The sequence below is a fragment of the Branchiostoma floridae genome, chromosome 5, assembly GCF_000003815.2.
Source record: "Branchiostoma floridae strain S238N-H82 chromosome 5, Bfl_VNyyK, whole genome shotgun sequence".
Taxonomy (NCBI): domain Eukaryota; kingdom Metazoa; phylum Chordata; class Leptocardii; order Amphioxiformes; family Branchiostomatidae; genus Branchiostoma; species Branchiostoma floridae.
Genome location: NC_049983.1, coordinates 1,892,374 through 1,912,714, shown reverse-complemented (window position 1 = coordinate 1,912,714; position 20,341 = coordinate 1,892,374). Strand labels below are relative to the sequence as shown.

Below are 20,341 nucleotides of genomic sequence, written 5' to 3'. Positions count from 1 at the left end.
CTACTGACAGGTCAACGACAATTACTACGGTATGAATGGCCCGAATGAGTGGCGGGCCATTCTCAGCCTGTCTATCAAGTATCATGTAAATGTCATATACTCACACCAAGCAGGCGTCGTGTGGGAGTTTTACACAAACATAATGAGTTGATCTAGATAACCAAGGAGCTTTTATCCTTGTTCTATTTATAACGGTTTAAAAATTTCACTTTGATGACCAAAAGGTGAAGAGACTAGAGAGATCCTACGACTTCAGATTTTTGAAATGATGGACCTGCAACAATTTTTGTCTCGTATTATCACGCGCTCCGTCACTTCAGTTGTATTAGCACACAAATACACATAGTAATGTATTGTGGCATAGTGGATTATCGAATAGACTTTGTAACTTATGGTCTCGGGTTCGAATCCAAGTTGGTGTACTTTTTTCGATAATATTTCACTATTTTTAGTATTTATCACTTATACTGCCGTACATAGATCTATTGAAATGTTGCTTTCATAAGGCTTTGCTTCTTGTGTACATTTCATAATAACCTTCTTGATACTATTTATTTGTGCTATTTCAGTGTATTCATTGAAATATACTGAAGTGATACTGGTAGTTTATTGGTGAAACATTACAGATCTGGCGGTGTGGTTTACAAACATTTATTCGCAACTCGTCTGTGAAAAGGAAAAAAAGTGGAAGAGAGACCTTGCAGACAATCCTAGTTAAATGGGCACAATATACAGTCTTCATACAAACATTGTAACGTTAGTTGTATTTCAAAAATTGAACGTAAAGGAATCATGGTACGCAGTTCAAAGTTACAAGGTAAGAATGCGGCTTTACTGCATTATGAAATATAACGTTTGACTCCAAATAAGTAGCAAACTATTAAAAGGAAGGTCAACGAAAATCGTTAATCCACAGACAATAGGTGTGAACTATTCATCCCTGTCCCTCGCGTGCCACTACATCAATATGTGGTAATTGGGTACTTTGCATGTGAACGAATCGACTTAAAGGTGTGTCCTCGCTAGAAATCTACTGGTTGTGTTTCAGTAACGAGCCTGATCCTCTGGACCTGAACCGGACCTGGACCTGAATTTTCTGTACCTGTACCCAACCCTCATTTTAAAGTAACTGTACACAGATGCCTTAAACGACAAGTAAAATCGACTATCATAATTCCATTAGGTGTCATTATACCGCCGCCTCAAAAAAAAACGTTAGTGTAAAGGTCTTCCCAAGATTGTGTTGAACACCGAATGTTAAATATACCTTAAATGTAATACAATTCAGATACTTAGGTGTTGAAGACAATATTGAGAAGGCCTCTATAACAACGTTTTTTTTTCGAGCTGGCGGTATAATGACACCTGGTGGAATTATAAGAATGTATGTTATATAGACAAGTAGTGTACCTACGTGTAGATTGTGTAACCGGAATCACTTGTGGAAGCCCTGTAGTCGCCTTAGCCTGGAGGTACAGACTGGTGTTCGCCACCTTCAAGTTTATTCTGTTGACTTTCTCGTTGATCTGACTAAGTCTCCCTGTACATGGTGAAAACGTAATATGTGCTTATAGGTGTAAAAAAGTAACTTCGATTTGTAGATCTTATGTGACAACAGTATGGTACTTATGGCAACGCTAAAGCTAAGGGCACAACCCACCGTACGTGCTATCTACGTGCCAAAACGTGGGCAATCTTTTGGGATCTATAAGTGGTAAGTACCGCCTGTGTACGAACTCGTAGGAAGTCTGACGGATTTTGGAGCACGCAGACACGCCGTAGAACGTTACGTGTAGGCAAATCTCTGTGTGCCATCGGGCTGCGGATTCGCCCCCCGTACGTGCCAGTACGGGCGACGTGCCTGCCCTGTACAGCCTGAACGTTTTCAGAAATACGTGGCAGACGTGACCTCCCAAACAACGTACGGACAAATTTACGTACGGCGGGTTGTGCCCTTAGCTTAATTGACGTTTAAATAGGCATTCCACCCCAGAAGCGAGTGTTATTTTCTAAGAGGATGTTTTTAAGATATAGGTGCACCCAACGTTTCGCTATGTTACATAATTTGTCTTTTCAATCTTTTCACTAGGTTACATGTGTATAATTTGTATTTTCGACAATAAAACTATTTTACTAGTACTGTACTGCGCCGTATATAATTCCTGAGGGGGTTAGGGGCGTTAGGGACCGACTGTCACCCGGTGGGGCTGAATCGCAAGGGTCTGGAGCGAGCTGACATTCGGCGCCACTCATGTGACCTCAAGTGACCAAAACGACAGTAATTGGCCCATGTGCGGCCAAGGGACCGTAGGTTTTGAATCACTCACACCGCATCATCGCACGCGTGGTCGAAACGTGCCTGGGGCATGGCTCTCCCCAGACACGGGACCTCCATTTCAAACCCTATCCGAAGGACGGACCTAACCAAAGATAATTACTCATTTTCACCTGAGTAGAGGAAAGCCGTGTAATTCCCAAGGACACAAAATCGGTGACCTCTCGGTCCTGAGGCAAACACGCTGCCGCTGTGCCACGCGATCTCACATCTGCATTGCTGATAGTAGAACACATTCGGTACTTACTGGCTATGTGGCTCAACTGTGCTTTGGTGTAAGCCATGGCGCCGTGATCCCAGCACAAAGGCAGCGTCATAACAGCCAGAACGGTGCACGTCAGTCTCAATTGTAACATCATGAAGAACAAACCTTTTAACGTCACAATGAAACAAAAAAGATGAACACGTTTCCTAGTCAGAATGTCTAGTTCTGAAAGCAGTCTTCCTGTCTCCAGCCCCTTCAAGCTGTTAGTCTAAGAGCTAAAAATAAATGTTGCCAGACGACAGACCTTTAACTTTAACGTCAACACAACGAAAAGTCATTACCTTCTAATGCCTGTAACTATGTAACCAATACCGTGTCGCATTGTCGAGCCGGTAATGAGATAAACCAAGTCACCTCCTGGGGTGTATCAGGCGAAATGAACGTGTCAAAATCACATTAACACTTTAACACGTCGCATAAGCCAAGTAAACAGTCTGCAGGTGTTTCTAAATCTTTCAAACGACGTCTGATAATCGCCACAAGGAATCACAGTCCTGGATAAGGTTACATCTGAAAACGTGTAAGTCACATATTTTATGTTTTCTTGTTGCTATTACCTCCAAACATGTGGCATTGTTTGGGGTCTATTTGACATGTGCAACTGTCTGTTCGTGTGCCTGTTTGTTTGGTTGTTTGTGTGCCTGCTCAATGACCGTAAGTCATTTCTTGAGACCCCCAGCGAAGTGGGTGTTGGCTCCCCTAGCAACACATAGCAACCACCTTTGACCCCAAGTTACCCTATTGTTGACTAATTGCCCCCTCCCCGCCCAGTGTGAAAACATCCCAAGAGGGGTTCCACCAAGCCAGGTGTGGTGTTACCTGGAACCCCGGTGTTGTGAAGGGTTGTTTCAGGCAGTAGTGTCTGGGAATGACAACATGATGTGTATTGAGCATTAACTGTTTCATATGAAGTACTAGTAGATAGTCACTGCTAGATTTTTACTCTAACCGTCTGCAAATATCTTAGAATATGTAAGGTACAGCTCTCCAGCATCCACTTGCATCTGATTTGTTTAGCTTTGGAACTTCTGTATAAACCCACTAATGTTAGACACCAAAATACATACAAGAATGTAGCCATGATGTTTCCCAGAACAAAGGATATTTTCTTGTTTGCAAGTTACTGAGTTGATACTTTATAATATAAACAGTATCCTGAATTTGTCTTGTTAGATTTGCAGTTCTTTGTGTCTGGATCAATTTGCCAAAGCAGCTTTATACTAATGGTAAATTCTACTCACATGATGAAGCGACAATAGAAACAGTACCAAACCAGTTTTGCAATTTAGATTCATTCTAGCAGCAAGGAAGTTATATGTCTTATAATTGAATATAACGTCCTTGATTGCGTCAATGCTAAACTCAGAGTAAACTACCGAAAGTATGTTCTTTGTATTTTGTATTCTACCGTGATAGTTGTGGCCACTTACCCATCATGTAACATGCACCATAGTCTGAGCTTGCCAGTATGGCACCAATTTTCACACCTAAACCCTCAAATTTGAATATACAGCCACATGTAAAAGTCTCCTTTTTTAGTTTTGTCAATACACCTATTGCTAGTAGCTACTATTCAGTCTCCAGTATTACTGAATCATGACAGACAGTCATGATGACAGCTGTCTGGCTATGTCTGGTTTGGTAGAATTGTGGATACACATAATATTATCAAGGATGTTCAAAACAGAACCTTGATATCATGCACTTTGCTGTGATCATATCACACCATTTAATAATGGTATAACATGACAGGCCTTAACCGGGTATTTGCAATAATTGTGTATACTATGTTGGATTTGGAAACCCATCATTTGTTTAAATTTAAAGTAACTTCAGATACTCGAATGCTGTTTGTTTGTTGTTTGTCAAACCAAACCAAACCAAACCAAACCAAGCCAAGCTGTGTCTGGCACATATACCTTGACAGGTAAAGGTGTGAACAATTCGCATTGTTCGCCTATGAGAGCCCGGTGTCCTACTGTCAGGGGGTTGTGTAAACAAATTAATTGGCCATATTGTTCCTTTATCAAAACAAACGTGTCACATTTCATCCTTAGAGTAGCCCAAACTTGTAATTTTGTCATCTTTTTTCTTTCGTAAAAGCGCTAGCTTATGCAATATTTTCATTTGTCACAAAAGACATGTATGGAAAGTACACATGTTGCACCTCAATGTTCAACCTGGCCCATGGTTGTTCCCTTTTCCAGTTACCTGTCAGGCTTGCATGAATATTGCAAATATGCCATTTTTCATAATATTTTGATCTTATTAAAAGATATCTCTGTCAAAATCACACTAGTAAGTGTGGGCCAGGTTGAATATTGCAGAATGCTCATTCCTTAATACATAGATACCATATTTGTGTCACAAATATGTTCCTGGGGCTAGCGCTTGGAGCCTAAAAGTGATAAAATATAGCTGTGTTTATCATATTCATATTTCAATATCAATGAGCTTTAGGTGATATCTGTATGGTCTGACACCAACTTATGGGTATTGTGCTCCACTTCCTGTTGAAAAGTCTGGAATATATCAAGCCAAGAACAATATATGGTACATCAAAGTTGGTGGGTCAGTTAATTAGGCAGGAGGGCCATAAAATGACTTACGGTCATTGAGTGTCTGTTCGTGTGTCTGTCTGTTTTTCTGTGCATCTGTCTGTTTGTATGCCTGTCTGCTCGTGTGCCTATCTGTTCGTTTGCCTCTCTGCTTGTGTGCTGTCTGGTCGTGTGTCTGTCTGTTTGTGTGCATGTCTGTTTGTGTGCATGTCTGTGTACCTGTCTGTTTGTGTGCCTGTCTGTTTGTGTACCTGTCTGTTTGTGTACCTGACTGTTTATGTGCCTGTCAGTGTGCCTTTTTGTTTGTGTGTCTGTCTGTTTGTGTGCCTGTCTGTTTGTGTTCCTGTCTGTTTGTTTGCCAGTCTGTTTGTTTGCCTGTCTGTTTGTGTGCCTGTCTGTTTGAGTGCCTGCCTGTACGCCTGTCTGATTATGTGCCTGTCTGTTTGTGTGCCTGTCTGTTTGTGTGTCTGTTTGTTTGTCTGTCTGAGTGCCTGTCTGTGTGTCTGTGTAACGGTTGACTTTCGCCTCAATGCTATGGGATATTGTTCATGTAGAATTTTCATTGCTCAGGTTCACATTTCAATAGATTCTACGACTTGTGCAACCAATGTATTGCTATAGATACCATCGGGCAAAACACCTCTTGTAAACGCCAGGCAGGTCTGTCGTATACAATACATGTCTCTAGTAAAGAAAGCAGCTGTAACATTCGTGGAAATATTTTCATATTGTAAATATGGGAGGGGGGGCTAAAAAAACATACGACGTTGAGCAAAATATAAGGTTTAACTTTTTTTAGGAACACCATATATGCTATCATATGGACCATAACAAGATAACGGTATCAGCTTGCTTTCAATCTTTCTAATGACGAGTTTAAAACATGTCGTTTACTATATTTCTTTTTACTTTTAGTTGAAAAATATTTAAAGGATGGGTAAGTGGACCTGCAGCAAAGCCTTTCTCCTGTGGTGTGTTTCCGTTCTGTGCTGGAGTACAGGGGTGTATGGGATATCTGCAGAACAAGCAGCACGCCTCAGCAGTAGGTATCTAATGGGTACATAAACATTTCACGAACCCTATGAGATTCGTACGAACATTACGCACGAATCACTATGCAAGTACGCACCAACCTTATGGAAATTACACGAATCACTATGCAAAAACGTACGAATCTTATGTGACTCGCACGAATCACTATGTGACACACACGAACCTTATGAGATTTGCACGAACCTTGTGCTAATGACGTAATGTTACGTGGCCCAGCGGTGGTCGGCCGGTTTCGCATAAGGTTCGTGAAAATAATAATGTTCATACGAATAATGTTCGTACGAATCTCATAGGGTTTCTTGCAAATGCTTAGGCGACCCTGCTGTTTGCTATTTCACCGGTAACAACTGTTTTGGAGGACAGACTTTTCCATCAAAACATGTTGAATAATGAATCACTCTTATTATCATCTCCATTGGGAATTACGGTACTGTTCTCTAGGATACTATTATTTTCGTTCAGAATAACGTTTAAAACCTCTGATTGTTAGATTACAATGAGATTTTGTATATTAGGTGTTGGGAAGAAGGACATTTCGATTATGTATAATTATCATATAGCCAGGGGACGTGGACCAATCAGAAGGCCCCATTTCATGCTGGTTATGACGCCGTAACAAATGGAAAATCATCAAAAGCCGTGCATTAATCGTTTTCATTAATGCACACGCTTCGCTCACTCGGTGGTTTTATTCGATGGTTATAGCAAAGGACCAGGCGTTACGACGCCATATACACCTCGGGCGGGTCATTAACCCTTAATTAATAGGTGACCTTTGTACTGCAGCAGAACTTCCCGTTTTCGTATCCTTGTCAAAGACATACCATGGTGTTGGCAAAGAATGAAATGCTTGAAATATGACTCTATAATTTTTTTACATTCTTGCTTAGGGAGGATTGCTAACATGAAGAGCAGAATTGACAACGCAGCATGGCTTATCGCAAATAAGTCGGAGTTGTTGAACTCTCTGGCGCGTAGGCGTCTTCCCACCATCAAACCAGCTACACTCACTACCACCACCACTGCCACAACACTGCCCGTTTCTACTGGTAAGATTCTGCTTCTTTGTAACATCTTGTAAACATCTTTTTTTATATAATTATGGGATGTCTGTTTGGCGCAACGGATAGAGCGTTGGAATCAGAATCAGTAGGTCCTGAGTTCGATACTCGCCATGCCCCCATGACGGCAGAGTGACGCCCACCGAGCCTCACGGCTAATCTGTCTAAAGGTGCCAAAATACACCTACTAATTTCGTGCTGCCAGTGTGACAACATCTGCACACTTGCCACTAAGACCCTGGAATCTTTTTTAATATTTATTGCATTTCAAATAAGCAGAAATAACTCAAACATGGGGACAGAGATGATTACATAATGACAACAGAGATAGGGACAATAACTGACAAAACATAAACATTAACCACGGGTCCAAAAGTAAAAAAAAAAAACAATATTACAGCGAGAAGAACACAAAACAACTAAACTAAAACAGCAATATTAGGTAGCATCATTTACATAAGGAAAGGAACATCAGTGTAAATTAAAGGTACATTTGTAAAAATTAAAAATCTCAAATAAAGTACAGACACAAAAGGAAAAAAAAACACGTCACTTCGTTTTAAATACTAGTGAAATGATCCAATAAGGCATGTAAACATTCTGGCTGAAGGATAAACTGTAATTTTTGACAGAAGATTTGAGTTAACCCTGATTTTCAACTTACTAATCAATCTTTCATGAGGAATGGGTAATCCTCTTCATCTGTGACGTCATATAACAAATAGAGCACGTGATTCGTAGTGCAGTATATAATAAGTTGCAGAAACCTTTTGGCATCCCCCGTCTCTGTTTAGGCATGGTTGTAAAGCCCTGAAGTATATGGCTTCTTTTTTTCGTTTAGCACAAAAGTCAGTGTGATCCATATTACCCTTACTTTTTCCAGTGATAACCCGCATATTGTGACATTGCAAATAGCAGTAGATTGTTCATTCATTAAAAAGACCGGAATGGATCATTGGAAACTTTGGTAAACTTCAATTTTTGTGCTCATGATTAACAGTTCAACTTGGATCAAGAATGTCTTTTGTCTATATCTGTTTAATATTTCTATTTATAAATTTGCTTATTCATTTATGAATCTTGTGGATAGTCCAAGGGATTTCCAAGGGAGAACTTACAAGATTATAACAAAGAAAGATACTGAAAAATTATTAAAATACAATTAAATGAATGATATTCACAAAAAAGTAAACATCCATTCTGGATCAATAGATCATAGAAAAATATGAAAACCCAAAGGAATACCAAATCACAATCAAAAACAATTCAGGGTCACATAATCGTAAAGGTCTTTGAGAGTCAGAGGTCAGATGCGTCCTGGTATCAGTAATAGTCTGTTTGGAGGCTTTAAGGCGGATGTTTGTTTTATTTCAGGCTTAAGTGAGTTGTACTTTATAAGGTTTTATTGCAGTTCATGCCCATGGGGCTAATTGCAGGTGAACAAAGTCAAATACATGAAGTGATTGAAAACAGGTAATTAATCTAAGAATCTGATTGTATGTACATACAGAATATCGACTACGATTCTAAACCTATATTATGTATTATACAAACCCACACATTTATTGCGGGGTTTGACTTCTTTGAAAACAGTTGAACATGAAATGTCCCACATTTTCTGTGATAGATTGATTCGGTGATCTTAGCAAGAAGTGTGTCTTTTGTGTGTTTTCTTATCAATGAAAAGTTAGGTATGATTTTGGACACCCTTTCGAATAATGTGTTTGTTTCAGCATCGAATCGGAGCATTCACAGATGAAAAGTGTTTCATTTTCCACTGCATTCGTTCTGCATTGCTTGCAATTTTTTTTTCAGGAGCAGGAAGCTTTTTATATCTGCCTTTTCCTATACGCAAATGTGCGTTGACTTGCCCTTGAAGTGTCACCTTCACCTTCATGTTATTCACCTTTACCGTACAGCCAAAGGTCAATCACCTTTACCGTACAGCCAAAGGTCACCCATTTGAGTGTTACATTTCTTAAGCGAGCTGCACTGTAAGTGCGCTTCTCAGTTTCTATTGTCAAGTAATCAACTAAATCTTTGACAGAACTATGCACGTAAAACCTGATATGCCCCATCTAAAGAACTCTATTTAAAGCAACATAATTTGATTATACTCGTCTGTCAACCTTCTGTTGTGACAAGTGTCGCACTGAGCTGTATATTCTCAAGCCCCCGGCAAAATAACGCCGTAAGTTCTGTATTGGAAGGTTAATTTGAGAGCACTTAACTAAAGTAAGTAGAGTTCTTTTGGTGGGGCACGGAGGCTAATAGATACAAACAATTCAATCGTTATAAAAATGAGTAAATAACTGCTGATTAAAAAAGAGGTCAAAGATTCCATATGTCGAGAAATTCTTACGTTTTTATCACAAGTCCAGCATCCCTGCCATGCAACACTTACTGCAGTACCAACTTATCAACCAATGGGCCCTAAATCGTCGGGCGCTCTAACTAGGGATATAGCGCCAGAACCTCACATTTGCACATAAACATACCATGCACAGCTAAACCACAATTTTCGCCATTATTACCGGTTTTAGTACATCAAAAATTATTTTTGTCCTACAGAGAAAACCAATCCAGTCTGTCGAATATCAAGCTACTCCTGGTTTAACGGAGTTTGCTACAAGGACTTTGCGCAGAAGAGGTCGTACGATGTCGCCATGGAGCGGTGCGCTGCAGATGGTGGTCAGTTAGCCATGCCGAAAGACAGTGAGATCAACAGTTTTCTGAACGGTCTAAGAGAAGGGACTGATCATCGCTGGTTTGGTATGACTGACCGCCTTAGTGAGGGACAGTGGGTGTTTGAGGACGGACAGCACCTGGCCCTAACCGGGTATTCCAACTGGGAACCGGGTGAACCCAACAACAAAGACCGCAGACAACACTGCGCCGGTTTTAGGCCAACTACGCCAACTTGGGACGACATGAGATGCGTCAATACCAAGGGATTCATGTGCCAGATAGATCAAGGTATGAATCCGGGTTTCATCAGGTTGAAAAGTCGCTGAATCACAAAGTTCTTTGTACACAGGCAATTGTTTCATTCAACCAACGTTTAAGTGACCGCATATCACCTTCCTTTTGAGAATTTTACTGGTACAAATGTTACTGCAGCCTAGGTGCATCGCTGCATACAAATGCGGTCCAAACGTTAATTAGCCACATAATGATATAGATAGTACGCTATCTACAAAGAGGAAAATGGCAACTGAATTAGTGTTTGGTAATGTACAAAGAATGTCACTATTCATCGTAATCAGCTGAACAAGAATAATGTTTAAATGACGTCGTCAGTTTTCGACCTATGTGGATTTCTGTAGTTAATGGTCACAGGGTGACTGGTATCGACGTGGTAAGGATGTAGTAGGATGCACTATATGAATACCAAAAAAACGAAAATCAGTTTAGGATAAAACCAACAAATATTTAAAAATATCCAGGTTGCGTATCGCCCTCTTTTGAATTCCGCTCTACGAAGGTCAAATAACTAAGTCTCATTCATACCCGGACTGAAAAGCCTTCACGAGGCAAACCATGCAGTCTGAAAGTCCACACATTCCTTTACCACGCAGTAAAGGCCACTCAAACAAGGCTTTCTACTCAGTCTTTTCGTCAACAATTTTATCCGTTCTACTTTATGTCCCCGCCTCAAATAACCCAAAGGTTGCAAATAGACAATCTGTTCTGCTGCGTTAAATTGAATTATCCGGAGCCGAAGTTGCGTGCCTTGACCGGAAGTCTAATGTCGATAGAGACGGGAGCTGACATAGATTTTGACTCATTGTTGACGGCAACCACACATCCGGTCAGGACACACTATCGTGACTTATGCTTTCGGTGATTTCAACTTGAATGAGGAAAGAACGAAAGCTTTTTGTAGTGAACAGTTTAAACTTTGTTCCAACACAAAGAAAGAAACTCACCATAAATTTTCGGCTGGATACTCCGACCTTCATCAGATGAATGATTCGCTGCACTAATCCGGAAGTCGTCGGATGACGTCAGGTAGCAGCGAGTCATAAATGGCGGGAAGGCGAAACTTGCCACCATCACGGTGGTTAGGTTAGGGCTTTATTTTTGGTTAGGGCTTTATTTGTGTACATATATGTCATTAAAAAATCTTAACAGGGAATAATGTTGCTTTTCTCAACAGGGACTCACAGCCTAAGGATCAAGACCAGTGGTACTAAGAACTCCGGCACTAACAATGATTTGTCTGTGGAAATCCTTTCTGACAGTTGTAATGGTGCCTGCTTGACAGCTACCATATCTGGAATCAAGTCGAAAGGGTAGGTGCTATCAAATAACTTTGAACACGTTTTTTTTTTAAACACAGGTCTTTAATATACAGGTCATGAGGCTGTTCAGCACCGGTGTCACAGCGATATGCCCCCCCCCCCCCGTCCCTAGCGTTTTTGCCCCCTCTCTATACAAGCTACTGATTTCACCCCCCCCCCCCCCTCCTCGCACGTAAGAATAATAATATTGCTTCCCGGAGGGGTCTAAAGGGCAGCTGGGAACTACATATTAGTTGCGCTACCTGGTACTTTATTGCAATTGGGAGTGGCATATATATTATGTTATCTGGTACCTATATGGCACCTTATTACCTGAAGATGTTATACCTCGAAAGTCGATACTATAGATGCAGAACCCAGTGGATGATGATGATATGGTTCCGTGCAAACAAGCCTTTCATTGAAATGAAAACAAAAGCAGTGCTATCGTGAACGTATAATCAACACCTTTTATAGTACGGAATAAGTCACCTATATGTTTTGAATTTGTCACAGTATCTACTTTCTTGGTCTGAAAACATTTCCAAAAGCACTAATAAAAACACAATTGAATAACAGTTACTCATTAAAAACAGTATCTGTTGCTAAATGCTACAAAAGCACTGGTGAAGTATACACGGGTAAACACACCAGTTCCAACATATTAGAAAAAATTAATATTGGAGGTGAGGTTATCCTAGGTCAGGTGCATATAACAGAAGGTGTGTAACATATAACAGAATACACATTGATATATATAGGTTGCTTGAGGACATGTAAATACAAAAAAATATAATATTATGTCGAAATTTAGGAAATAATGGGAATACAAGTGACCCAACCCTCCGAAACAAGTCCAACTTTCTTATACTATGGATGGAGTTACGTATCAGACTCGTGTACTCATTTTGAAACTTTATTTTGTGATTCAAACCAATTAACTTCTAAAATGCCATATAAATCCGTTTTGGATGGGGGGAGGGGGCAAATTCGCTCAAAGGGGGTGAGATAGGGAGCGAGATCACTACTGGCTAAGCTCAGAGAAAGGGATAACAGGGGGGGTGCGAGATCGATGTGACACCTGTCAAAACGCTAGATGAAATTGAATTTTTAAATGTTTCATCGCAAAAGATCAGGTGACAGGAATTATCAATGTACCAGCGTAAAACGAGTTAAACAAAACGGCAGCATACGGAATGCATAATTCTTAGTTGCTATACGACATAACTTTGGAAACCGTAGTGTTGCCACTGAATTGAAAAAAAATTCTATTACTGATTTTCATTATTGATTTTCAAAAGAGGTTTGCGTTATTTAGACTCGAATACATAGTGCAATTTTCAGTAGTATAGGACAGACATGTAAAATTTGTAAAACACCTCTTACATGTTATGAAGACAACAATGTGTTCATTCAATAGATTTAAGCCGTTTTTGTCAGAATATCCTTCTCACAGTTGTGTATTTTATCCATGAAATTGTTGCTATGTGTTTCCATGTACTGAACATGAAAGAACTGAATACGTCCGAACCATGCCCGCTTCCACTTTCGGTGATCCTTCCGGACTTCGACTTAATGCTCTAGGAAACGACAATCTGAAAATAGATTGGGTAAGTTTCTTTTTTTTATATTGAAGAAGGTGGAAGAAGAAAGGTTATACTTTCATGGCCATGTGTATGTCGGTATTGTTGTGGGTTTTTTTTGGTGACGTCCCTCGTCTTAGATTGACCAAAGAAGCCCGGCCTGAATAGGGTTAAGTGAACGTTACATTTCTCTATGTTAATCATGCAAACCATGATGTATATCACAAAGTTAAGACTCTCAAACATGTAACATAGATAACCAAGGAGGTTTCATTTGGATAACATATAAGGAGACAAACTTCGATAGATATCAACTGGAGACAAGATCAATGAGACAATACTACTGTAAATGCATTTAAGTTCGCGGGGATTCAATTTCGCGGAAGCGGGAAAAATGACTTTTCGCGGTGGTTTTAATTTCGTGTTAACACCATAGACTGCAATCTAATACCATACCAGAAAAATGTTCGCGGTGGTTTTAATTTCGCGGTAAACTGGTCACCGCGAAAACCGCGAACATTAATCCACCGCGAACATTTCTGCATTTACAGTATGATATAACGTTAAAGGTGGCAAAAATTACGAGCATCTGCATTCCTTTACATCATCTCCAGATTGAGATCTACAACGCTGATGCTGCCAGGTACTATCGTTTTTCCTGTCCCCCTGAAAGCTGCAGGCTGAGTACAGACCGTAGAGAGGGAAACGAACAGCTCTTGTTAGAAGTTGATGGTAAGACATATTGACATATTGACTTGAAGTGAACATCTATATATAAGGCAGTGTTGATGCAAATCTATGAATAACATCCTATGAGAACGGCCAGCTGATTTGCACGTGCGATAAAGAAGCTGCCTCATTTTAAAATCTAAGTGGCAATGGACGTTGAACTATAAACTCAGAGTGTAGTAAACGGAACAATAGATTCCTCGTGGAGGCCCAACTTCCGTAAAAAAAACAAGAACTAAACCGTTTTATAAAGACGTTCTTGTGCTATCTTTATGAAAAACTGAAACCAAAAATGCTACTGAAAAATGGCCTGAAAAAATGTACAAATTATAGGTATTAAAGCGTTGTGTTCAACGCGTTGTGTTTTTTCAAAATTTCTTTATCTGACATTGGTGTTTTGCGTTGATTTTGTAAAACATGATTCTTTGTCTTGTTTCTGAATAAAGAGACTTATAATGATGCTATTTTGGAAAACAGAGTCTCACATCCTGAGGATAAGGACGAGCGATATAAAGGAGTCCAACAGTCGCAATGACCTGAGCGTGGAAATCCTGTCAGACACCTGTAATGGTACCTGCACAGGGATGACGGTATCCGGACTCGCTGTAAAAGGGTAGGTACTACAATGATGTACCTCTCTCACCCTTTTTGTCGCAAAAAGACAAGGTCTTGTGAACCCTCTATTTTCCTCAGGTATAAAAGAGACTTAGAGACATTTAAGGCTGATGATCCAAGATATGACTCGGATAGAAAGCTTTAACTAAGATACATAGAAGAACTTTAGTGCACTACGATTGCACATGATACAATGTATGGCAAACAACTATTACACAAAGTACAAAATAGAATTATATAAATCTGTAAAATACATATGACAAAACAGTCTGCATATTGTTAATTATAAGAAAACAGATATGATATCAGAAACAGGATCAAGATTAAACGTACCAGAGTTAGGATTTCAAGTTTCAGCCTCTTCTATAGCTAAAATATATGTGAAAGGTTGCGTTTTTTAATAAAAGAATGCATTTACGCATGTTTTACGAATGTTTTTCGTATACATACTAAATATTAGATGAATTGTTGTATAAACTACCGTTGTATCTTTCCACATGCTTCATCTATCCAAAGGACCGTCTACGTTCGAACCTTTTCTGCATCCAACTTCGGTGATCCCACGGCGCTTCGACTAACAGCAACAGGACCCGACTGGCTGGAACTAGACTGGGTTAGTCTTTATCACTATATATGGTCATTTCGGTTCTATTTGTGGATTTGGATAGCTTCACTTAGAATGGTGTATAAACTATCATGATATTGTGTGTGGCACCGGCCTACTTTACATTCGTGCATGAACCCTTTACCCTGATTAGGTATTTTGTTTGCCTTGTGTGTGGTTTTTTTTTTTAAATTTAGTTTGCATATGCCTGTATTCCATATTTGTCAACAAGCAAAAACTATGAAGCCTATGGTGGATTGTAATGATATTTGCTACGTTGAAAGGTCTTGAAAAGATGAAGCTTTGTGCCAAAATATATGGCGAAAATGACTGCAGAAAAAACAAATTATAGACTTTTATGCAGCAGCTAATAAACTCAAAATAGATCTTTGGAGGTAAAGTTGGTATCTCACAGCACTTGCATTAAGCTTGCGTCACTGCGGGATTCGTTCACTGCGTCACTGTTTTGTTATTTTCTCCGATTTCGTTTTATAATTTAGATATTTCTTAATACGTAAAGAAGACGACAAAATATAGTTCAGTAAGAAAATCCGTTCTTTATCTCTGAAATTCGTTGAGTATCTTTTGAGCCCCGCAAGCGTGACGCCAGTTCAATGAGACACCATCTTAATTAAAAGGATCTGCCATATAGAATTGGCAATCTTTTTTTCAACATTATCAAATACTTCAAGATTTTATTTACCTATTGAACAATGTATAGCCTTAAACACTAAACTGATTATATAAGTGTTTTTGTTTATGGTTGATTTTCCTATTCTAATTACAAGAAAGGGAATGGATACAGAAGTCGAGCTGGTTGTACTTGAGCAAATTATTTTTTTCATCATCCGGGATTTTAACTGATAACGCAGAAATTTTAAATCATAATTCTGAGTCAGATTATGCAAACAATGCTTACAATCAGAAGACCCAAAGAAACCTTTCTGACCCAAAATGACGTCTAAAAAGAGTTATGGTAAACCCGGGCATAGGTTATGCAAATTAAGAAGAATTTGAATACTTGATTAATAAATCCATGACAGAGATATGAGGCTGGGATGATAAGCAAACTACTATACACTATTGACGTTTTTTCCAGGCGTTTTGATTTAGTGTCGGACTACTAGTCAACCCGTACGTGAATTAAGGGTTAATGATCCGCCCCGATGTGTATATGCTGTGATAACGCCTGGTCCTTTGGGCTACATTGCTGTATTTACTATGCATATTCTTAACAATGGGAATCATGGGAGAAAGAGGCTGTCAAACATCACCTACCTGACTTTTAGAACATGAAAAACTCACATTGGCATGGTTGTCCGGCCTCTGAAGAGTAATTTGACGACAAAAAAAGGAAAAAAAATTACGGCGGAATTATATCATACGCCATCAAAACATAAGTGGTGACCTTTTCACCCCCTTTCACTGCCTGTAAACAACACCAAAACAGCTAACTTCTAAGGCCTACTGCAACCACAAATATCACTAAAAATCTGTTTTTTTTCAACACGATATAAAAGCTAAACCCTTATCCATTATACGCACCTCCAAAATCCAAACATACCCCAAGAAAAACATTTCTACAGCCACTTTGGCCAAGGCAACCTAAGCATTCTGAAACTGGGTCATCTACGCAAGTCCGGAAATACCGAAATTTGCCCTTTGCTATAACCACATATGGTGTCGATACAAATTCTAACCAATCGATACACACCAGGCTAGCCGGAATCTATGTATTGCGGCGTCATAGAAACCAACATGGAACGGGGCCTTTCGATTGGTCCGCGTCGCCTGGCTGTATGATAATTTGTTTTCATCCTCACAGATTGACGTCTACATCGCTGAGACTGGGAAATATTACCGATTTTCCTGTCGAGACATAGTAGGATTCTATTCCCCTAACGGCTGTGAGCTGTCCACCGACCGAACCGAGGGGTTCCAGCAGTTGCTTTTACATGTAGACGGTCAGCCCTGACATGGTGCCAGTTGTTACGTTCTTCTTAGGTCTTGAGGTCTCATTGATGAGTTTCTTCTTCCCATAGACTTATAGACTATGTTATAATTCGTGGTTTACATTGGCGCGTTCTTGCTTAAGTGACGAAAAATTTAGCACATTTTTCATTCTATGTAGAGCACATTTACCCTATGCTGTGGGCAAAAAAAATTGCCAACGTCAAATAGATACTGGTTCTTTTTATAACAATTACAAACTACGATTAGTCAATCCCCACAAAAGGCACTTTTTCGCTTATGGGCTACAACCGCACCACTCAGATCTCAGGACTGTGACCTCCGACCTTGCGCACGGCTGCAAAACTTTACCTGCTAATGTCTTCAGTTACAAACAGGCTTTCACCAATCTAACTTTTGAGATCAGTTCCGCTGGCTAAAAGGGAATTTCTGACCGCTAAAAAGACGCGTCCATGCAGCCGTTTATTTTTTGGCTCGGATGTCTTTTAGCGTACCCACTCGGAGTAATACATCAATGAGACCTTAATTGCGCCTGTGGCCGTTGGGTATATAGCCCCTTCCGGGCTTCAAAGTCACAAATTTGTCCCGGCTCGTCCTAGATATCTACTCATGTTATGTCCCAACTGCTAGACTATATCTACGACCTGTTGCATTTTACAAAAGAGATATTGTAATATAACTGAATACAGACAGAAACGTCTGCATTCATTATGCCAGTACGCTATTCCCGCATTCATAGTTAATTTTTTTTAGAATAGACAAGTATTACAGTAGTACTGTCGTTTGCATTGTTGTTATATATTGTACCAGATACAACTGGACAGCAATAAAGTTTATTGATTCTTGTTTTCCATCGGATTCGGTTACTAGATCCTGCTGTGCGTTGAATGACTTATGGTCTGACTGGGTGCCTGTATAAAAGTTCGTTTGTGGGTAGGGATATGCGAAGGATGATCAATAAGCAAGAAACGATAAGCACAGCTCAAACTTGGGATGTACAGCTATGAAGTATATCGCCATCCATGAACGTCTACCAAAAAGTATAGTTCAAATTATTGTGGTGATCAGTTAACAGGCGACTCCCAGTAACATTAATATGCGAGAAATAAAGGGGAGTCACTCTGCTGAAAGTCACTTCTTTCTAGTCTAGTTGACATACTGAGAGATTCCTCATCAAACATTTTGATAATGCATTCAGGGACGTTCATTGGCAAGATATCACCACAATGATGTGAAATTTGGTAATTTTGATAACTGACTTCATACTATATCTATTAAATTGTGCACCTTATTTCTTGGTGAGGCTTGGAACTCATTGACTACCCCTCGTGCTTAGATGATTAATAGAATTTATAAATGGGCTGACGTTATTCATGCGCCGATGTCATGATGAACTAAGTTAGTAAAAATGGGTTAGGCTGTATTGTATCAGTTAGGGAAGTGTGCCCCTATAGTGTAGTTAGGGAAACTAAGTTAGGAAGCTAACTTAACTTAAAGTTAGGCAGAATTGTATTAGTAAGGGAAGTGTGTCCCTTTGGTGTAGTTATGGAAGCTAAGTTAGGAAACTAAGTTAGGTAGAATTGAATTTGTAAGGGAAGTGTGTCCCTTGGTGAAGTTAGGGAAACTAAGGAAACTAAGTTAGGCAGAATTGTATCAGTAAGGGAAGTGTGCCCCTTTGGTGTAGATAGATAGGCTGGGTGCCATGGATAGTAGTTCGCTCTGACGTTTATTATACACTATATGCAGTCGCTTTTCCCACCGAATTTTATCATTCACTTTATACCGTGCTTCTCTGCTGGTCCAGAATCGAACATAGGAGCGAACTACTACCCGAATGGTACCCAGGCTAGTACTTACGTAAACTGATTTAGGAAACAAAGTTAGGCAGAATTGTATCAGTTCGGGAAGTGTGTCCCTGTGGTGTAGTTAGATATTCTAAGACGGGAAACTAAGGGAAGCGTGTCCCTATGATATAGTTATGAAGTGAGGAAGGTCGTGTAAAGTGCCTTTCCCAAGGGCACAACGTCGGGGGCACATACCCATTTTTACATCTGGGTGATGAAGTGAGGAAGGTTGTGTTAAGTGCCTTTCCCAAGGGCACAACGTCGGGGGCACATACCCATTTTTACATCTGGGTGATGAAGTGAGGAAGGTTGTGTTAAGTGCCTTTCCAAAGGCCACAACGTCAGGGCACGGCGGGTATCGAACTCAGGACCTGTAGATTCCGAGTGGAATGCTCTACCGAGTCTACCAGTTACGCCACGCCCGACACCACAGTTTAAGCCACGCCCGACGCCACGAATGTGCAAATGTTGATTCCAAGAAACTAGGTCAGCTGGACATGATTGTCAGTGACCCCCTAAGAAAACAAACACGCTTTGGATATCAAACAAACGCGTCAGTAACATTCGGCAAATAGCCTGTATGGCTAAGCGACCGCCAGGCTGTTGTAGACGCGTCGTAATCAGATTGTGAAGGAGAAGATGGCGGTTGTTCGTCTTCACATGTTTTGCCTCGTTGTCACCATCTGGGTCTATGTCTCTTCCTGTGGTAAGTGTTCTGTGATGTAGTGCCAGATTGTTTACTTGTGATTACTTGTGATTCATTATAATCTGGAGTCAATAAGTAAGAACGGATTGATGACTATTATTATTATAAAGGTCTTCATTCATTCATTATTATTAGTTTGCCTCTCTGCTATCGCAAACCCCGCTGTAATAAGTTGAGCGGTGGGCAAAACAGCAAGCTCACTTTCTCATAGCTCATTTTACTCGTTGAGGTAGCATTGAGTTTTGAGAACTGGCCATTTCTTGTAAACAAGCACCAGTATTGCAACCATAAAATGCACTGAGTATGATACCTACGGTCACCTGTTGTGTCTTGCGAAACTGTGATATACTCTCCAAGCAGAGGTTCGGCCAGGGCTGTTTTGGACGTGTTTAGGGCGTTTTGTTGACCTTTCTATTTTGTACCGTTTACCTCATGTCCCCCGGACAAACATAAAGACAACGTTACAAAATAGAAAGCTAAAAAAACGCCTAAAAACACGTCGAAAACAGTCGGTGCCGACCCTATGCTTGGAGGCTAGTAGAATGATACAGCAGTAAACTCAAGGGTGTGGTTTCTTTAATATAGTGAGCTTTTCTTGGAGTTTGTTATTATCGACTTCCCGTTTTTTAATGGTAATGAGGAAGAACCTTATGACTTTATCTTGGAAAAAAGCGTGTAGTATTTATGTGCAGCCTTTTTAGTGTATGCTTCCGAATGGACGAGTCTAACTGTGG

The 20,341-nt window shown here is 40.1% G+C and overlaps 2 protein-coding genes across 2 annotated transcripts in view; both read left to right on the top strand.

Moving 5' to 3' along the window:
* The first annotated feature begins 7,115 nt into the window (after positions 1 to 7,115).
* On the top strand, positions 7,116 to 17,492 carry LOC118415495. The gene is made up of 8 exons (XM_035820154.1): positions 7,116 to 7,260; positions 9,844 to 10,248; positions 11,432 to 11,567; positions 13,069 to 13,165; positions 13,753 to 13,870; positions 14,345 to 14,480; positions 14,999 to 15,095; positions 16,912 to 17,492. Exons 1-8 carry the CDS (start codon positions 7,116 to 7,118, stop codon positions 17,059 to 17,061), a joined length of 1,284 nt encoding a protein of 427 aa, XP_035676047.1. The 3' UTR covers positions 17,062 to 17,492.
* A 2,048-nt stretch (positions 17,493 to 19,540) lies between these two features.
* The window catches only part of LOC118415494 (liver carboxylesterase-like), a 19,138-nt gene continuing 18,337 nt past the window's right edge, over positions 19,541 to 20,341 (top strand). The window contains exon 1 of the mRNA XM_035820153.1: positions 19,541 to 19,607. Within this exon, the coding sequence (XP_035676046.1) occupies positions 19,541 to 19,607 (67 nt within the window). The remainder of the gene's footprint in view (positions 19,608 to 20,341) is intronic.

Coding starts and splice junctions, on each gene's coding strand:
- LOC118415495 (XM_035820154.1), top strand. CDS start 7,116: ATGAAGAGCAGAATTGACAACGCAGCATGGCTTATCGCAAATAAGTCG. Junction 10,249..11,431: donor CATGTGCCAGATAGATCAAG/GTATGAATCCGG, acceptor TTTTCTCAACAG/GGACTCACAGCCTAAGGATC. Junction 15,096..16,911: donor ACTGGCTGGAACTAGACTGG/GTTAGTCTTTAT, acceptor TCATCCTCACAG/ATTGACGTCTACATCGCTGA.